Consider the following 6061-nt stretch of genomic DNA (forward strand, 5'->3'; position numbering starts at 1 on the left):
CATCTCGATTGGAGCATTGCGCAATGGCGGTCGGTCCTGTTTACTGATGAGTGCAGAGTGTGTCTGCATGGCAGTGACAGGAGAGGCCGGGTCTACCGGCGTCCGGGGGAACGATTTGCCCAATGTTGTTTCGCTGAAACAGTAGCATATGGCGGCGGTTCCTGCATGATGTGGGCTGGTATTTCTCTAGAGGGAAAAACCGCACTTGTTTTCGTGCCTGGAGGCGGCCGAGGAGGCGGGTTAACAGCTGATCGGTACATCACCGACATTCTACTCGGTCATGTTGTGCCCTATGCAGAATTTGTCGGTGAAGACTTCGTGCTAATGCACGACAATGCCCGCTGCCACACGGCACGAGTCAGTCGGCAGTTTCTGAGAGAGAAGGAATTGCGCACGATGGACTGGCCTGCGCTCAGTCCTGACCTGAATCCCATCGAACACTTATGGGACGAGCTCAAAAGAAGAGTTCGGGCCAGGAATCCAGTCCCTGCAAGCGTGGACGAGCTGAAGACAGCTTTATTAGAGGAGTGGGACGGCATTCCTCAGGAAACTGTCAAAAAGTTGATAAGGTCTATGAGAAACAGGCTGCAGGCTGTAATTAGGGCAAGAGGGGGCAATACAAAGTATTGATTTAAATAAATAAATTTTTATCTTAACATTTTTTGTTTAATTTGTATAATACGATACCCATACCCTTTTTTCCTAAATTCCCGTTTTTCCTACAATTGCGTTCAGACATCATTTATTTCAAAAATGATGAATGGATTTCAATAATAATGATATCAAATTAAAGCTGACATCTTAAGCTTTTAAATGACATATCATTTTTATTATTTCTATTCATAATTTTACTTGTATTAATGTATGTTTGCGCCGTCAAGGCTTGAGTCGATTTGGTTGCTCGCGAGTGTATTAATACCTAATTAATTATATCCGAAATAAACGAAGGTAAGTCACAAAAACATCGAAACAAAATGTTACATCTCAATTCAAATATAAGTTGACTGACCAAAACTTATCGATTTGGGAATGGAATGTGCAGTGCGTCTCGTTAGTGTTATAACTGATGTGAGGTGATAAGAGAAACAACCGATAACGTTTAGCTCGTGTATTCGACTGAGGTTTCGCCGCCAGAGGGACGCAGCCGCTCTGTCTTACTTATCACACTACCTACTTATAGATATAACATCCCTCCCACAATAATTAAAAGAACTGCTTATAATTAATCAAATTACGAGTGCGCTTAGGTCGCTGTTGAGGAGCCACATCGGCAGGTTCATCCTCACAGTCAGCCCAGGGCTCGGCGCCCTCGGCGCGCGTTGGCGCGGCGCTAGGCTCACACGCCGCAGCTGGTACAGCTGATGATGATGATGACTCAGGGTCAGCGCTTGCCGGGCGAATAGGCATAGAACTACTACTAACAACAGAAGATGGCATAACAAATGCCGGAATAGGAACTTCCTCACTATTAATAACATCTTTAGAAGTACAATTATTCTTATCATCTAATTCCTCCCCCTTATATTTTAATAATTGGTTTACATGTTTTTTCTCGGTACACTGAAGATCATTGATATAAACTATGTATAATGACGAACCAATTTTACTTTTAATAACACCTTTGGTCCATTGAGACTTTTTGTTTTTATACACTTTTACAAGCACTGTCTCATTCACATTGAAATTGACGTCACGCATTCCGTTATAGTTCTCACATTGTAAGGACTGGTTTAATTTAACATTTTTGTTAAGTGCTGAGTCAGTTGCTGAAGACGATGTACCCGGTGTAATGAGATCTAATCTACATCTCAAGTTATGTCCGAATAATATTTCAGAAGGAGACAGGTTGGTTGTGGAATGTTTGGAATTTCGGTATATTAGTAAAAACTCTTGTAATTTTAAGTTTAAATCCCGTAAGTTGGATCCAGATAAAATAATTGATTTAATAGCTTTTTTTATAATTTTAACGTAGCTTTCAGCTTGGCCGTTGCTTTGAGGATTGTAAGCTGGAGATGTTAAATGTGTAATTCCATTTCGATAACAAAATTCCCTGAATTCCGAGGAGACAAAGGATGTACCGTTATCCGAACAAATTGTATTTATCAGACCAAACCTAGCCATTACCTCGCAAAGCTTTTCAATAACAACTCGCGATCCGAATCCCGTAGAAACGTCAAAACACTCCACCCACTTCGAATAGGCATCTACTATTACTAAAAATGTTTTGTTATTGATCGGCCCAAGAAAATCAAGATGAACGCGGTGCCACGGATGAGGCGGGAACGGCCAGGGGGTGAGCGGGGCGCGCGGAGGCGCGGGGCGCAGCGACGCGCACACGCCGCATGACGACACACATCGCTCAATATCAGCTGACAGCCCGGGCCACCAAAAACGATCTCGTGCTTCGGCTTTCATCTTAGACATACCTAAGTGACCACGATGTAATTCGCATAAAATATCATTTCGCACGGACTGTGGAATTACAAGTTTATGTCCTCTCATAAGACACCCGTCCTCAACAGCAAGTTCATTACGACACTCATAATAGGGCCTCAGAGTTTTATCTAACACTTTAGTAGGCCAGGAATTTGAGACGTATTGCAATACTCGTGAAAGATCAGAATCCAACAACGTAGCACTATGTATTTGTTGAATAGTTAGAAACTGATTACCCTCACATATAAACTGAATGTAGGTTGCATTGTCGCGAACATCTGTGTGAGTGTTGGCATGTTTACCTGCGTATTGAACCTGTTTGCTACTTTCATGGTCAAGGGCTAATGACACCGAGCGACTTAAATAATCAGCTGAATTACGGGCGCTCGGTACATATTCAATAATGTAATTATAGGCAGACAAAAATATAGCATAGCGCTGAAGCCTGTTAGCCGATACTTCGGGAATGCCTCTGTCGGGATTAAAAATCGACAATAATGGCTTATGATCCGTTCTCAGAGTGAAAGGATCCGCACGACCGAATAAGTATTGGTGAAACTTCCTAACGCCAAAGATTATGGCCGTTGCCTCTTTCTGTATCTGACTGTACCTACGCTCAGCTGTAGTTAGTGAACGAGACATGTACGATATAGGTTTCTCCTCACCATGTTCCACCTGCGACAATATAGCGCCTAGACCTGTCGGAGAAGCATCTACAGTGAGGATTAGTTGTGCGTTAGGATTAAAATGAGCTAGCGTAGACTCTGAGGACAACTCACGCTTGATGGTGGCCACAGCTGACTCATGCTCATTGTTCCACTGCCACTGTACATTTTTTTCGAGTAATTTAAACAATGGGCTTAAAATCGATGATGCGTTTTTGACAAAATTACGATAATAATTTATCATGCCTAAAAACGACTTGAGCTCGCTTACATTTTCGGGAGTCTTCGCATCTAATATTGCTTTAACCTTCTCAGGTGACTTATGTATACCATGACGGTCTATTATAAATCCCAAATACGAAATAGATTCCTGTAAAAGAGAACACTTCTCTTTTTGTAAGACCAGTCCCGCCGTTTCAAGTCTGTTCATAACTAAGTGCAACCTATCAAGGTGTTGTTTATTATTGATTCCCGTTATCAAAATGTCGTCTTGGAATAATAATACCCCATCTATGTCTGATAATAGACTTTCCATGGTTCTCTGAAATATGGCTGGTGCGCTAGACAAGCCAAACACTAACCTTGTGTAATTATATAGTCCCTTGTGCGTATTGATGCACGTTAAGGGTTGAGAAGCCTCAGAGAGAATCAGCTGATTATAGGCTGCAGATAAGTCCAGCTTAGAGAACCGCTGTCCACCATGTAGCTTGGAGAACAGCTCTTCAATTCTAGGCAAAGGGAATTTATCAACTAGTAATTGTTTGTTTATCGTGCTGGAATAGTCAGCACATATTCGGATCTTTTTATCCTCTCTTAACACGGGTACTATAGGGCTAGCGTATTCAGAAAACTGTACCGGGACCAGCACGCCTAGATCCACTAACCGCCTCAGTTCACTCTCGACCAGCTCCCGCAGAGCAAAGGGAACAGGTCGGGACTTACGAAATATTGGTTTCGCGTCGGGCTTTAGATTTAAATTTATAACAATGTCCTTACAACACCCTAGCTTACCTGAAAACAATTGCGGATATTGCGTCGCGAGTTGATCTAACAAATCGGTATTATAATTTACAGTAGAAATTTGTAAGCTAAATTTTGCCAAAAAATCTCTTCCTAGCAAGGGTGGGCCACCATCACGCACGATAAAAACATCAATGTCACGGGTTTTACTCTTATATGTAAATGGCAATGTTATTAATCCTAGTGTAACAATATTACTACCATTGTAACTTTGTAAATAAATATTGCTCGGTTTAAGTTGTAAGTGGCCGAAATGTGAATTATATACCTGTTCAGATAAAACCGTTACAGCCGAGCCTGTATCAATCTCGAAACTTAAATTGATTCCATTAACCAACACTGACTCCTTCATAGGTTCTCCTTTACAAGTACGTATGTTATAAATAATTCTCTTACCATCGTCCTCGTTACAACTGGCCGAGCACTCAACAAAATGTTGCCGCACTAGGTTTTTCCCTGGGCACACCCTACGAAGGTGACCCTTAACACCGCACTTTTTACACTTATAACGCGTAAACTTGCATGTAGGAAGCTGATGGCCCTCATAGCCACATGCTGAACAGGTGACAGGGCCTGCCGAGCCGCCACCGCCGTCGCGCGCGGCCTGGGTGCTACCCGGCGCGCGCGCGGCCGCCGTCCTCGGCGCCGCCGCCATCTTGAACACGTGCAGAGGATCTGGAGGCGCCGCCCCTGGAGCCGTCTGCCGCGAGCCCTCGCGCGCACACCTCACGCCTTCAGCCATCGCCAACGCCTTGCTCAGCGTCAGCTCCTCCATCTCCAGCGTGAACAGTTTATCGCGCTCTGGACCAGGTGCCAAGCCCAGTACGAAGCGGTCTCGTATGGCGTCCTCGAACACAGCCTCTCCAAAGGCACAATGAGTCGCTAAGCCACGTACACGCGCCGCCCATTCTGCTAAGGATTCACCCGATGACTGCGTTGCCCCGTGGAATTTTGATCGCTCTGCGAAGCCACACTTCTTCGGTTGAAAGTGGCTATCAAGCAAAGCAATAACACTTGTATATGTAAGTGTTCCAACTTCCTTAGGCAAAGCTAAATCACGGAGAAGTCTGTAGGTTTGCTCCGCCAAACTACTTAGCAAGATGGCGCGTCGCTTATTGCCGGTCTTTTCTTCCAACTCAACATCGTTAGCTAAAAACCACTGTTCTAGCCTATCTTTATAAATTATCCAATCGTGCACTTCATGGTTAAACACAGTTAATGTTCCAACTGATATTTTAGCCATTTTTAACGTTTATTTTGGACCTCGCCGCCACTTGTTATAACTGATGTGAGGTGATAAGAGAAACAACCGATAACGTTTAGCTCGTGTATTCGACTGAGGTTTCGCCGCCAGAGGGACGCAGCCGCTCTGTCTTACTTATCACACTACCTACTTATAGATATAACAGTTAGTTACTTCGGGTGAGAGCGAGACGGCACAAGTGGGTACGATCTCTAGGCAGTGCGAGATCGACTTGGATCGGGCTCGAGGCGACATCGTAGATACGTCACGCATTGTCTAGTAAATAGTGATGGGGCAAGCGGTAAGTGCCATATCTGTCGAAGTATGGTAAGTTATGGCTACGACTTTGACCTATCGATGAAACCAAGCTATTTTGATGATGAGGATTTCTCTCGACATAAAATTTTTTCATCAATTTAAAAATAAATTCTTTAATGGTAGGAAAATGTATAGACTTATGTAATGTTTTTAAATTTGTTTTAAATGGAGTGTTATACGCAATCTTGATGGCCCGATTTTGAATAACTTGTAGTTTTACGTAGTTTGTACTACATGTACTGCTCCAAACCGGTGCAGCATAAGTAAAGCAGGGACGCATTAAAGTCGAGTATAATTTTAATTTTATTTTGTTACTAAGTTTACTGCGGCGATTAAATATCGGGCTTAGTGCGTTCATTGCTTTGAGCCCTTTTAATTT

The 6061-nt window shown here is 43.3% G+C and overlaps 1 protein-coding gene across 1 annotated transcript; it reads right to left on the minus strand.

The window, feature by feature from the left end:
* Nucleotides 1-1093: 1093 nt before the first annotated feature.
* Nucleotides 1094-5529, minus strand: LOC119694806. Its single transcript, XM_048626362.1, has 2 exons — nucleotides 4518-5529; nucleotides 1094-1725 (listed from the first exon to the last, which is right to left on the minus strand). Exons 1-2 carry the CDS (start codon nucleotides 5362-5364, stop codon nucleotides 1712-1714), a joined length of 861 nt encoding a protein of 286 aa, XP_048482319.1. The 5' UTR covers nucleotides 5365-5529; the 3' UTR covers nucleotides 1094-1711.
* Nucleotides 5530-6061: the final 532 nt, after the last annotated feature.

The sequence above is a fragment of the Plutella xylostella genome, chromosome 16 (genome assembly GCF_932276165.1).
Source record: "Plutella xylostella chromosome 16, ilPluXylo3.1, whole genome shotgun sequence".
Classification (NCBI taxonomy): domain Eukaryota; kingdom Metazoa; phylum Arthropoda; class Insecta; order Lepidoptera; family Plutellidae; genus Plutella; species Plutella xylostella.

Excerpts from the sequence above, each read along its gene's own strand:
- LOC119694806 (XM_048626362.1), bottom strand. The coding sequence starts at position 5,364 with ATGGCTAAAATATCAGTTGGAACATTAACTGTGTTTAACCATGAAGTG.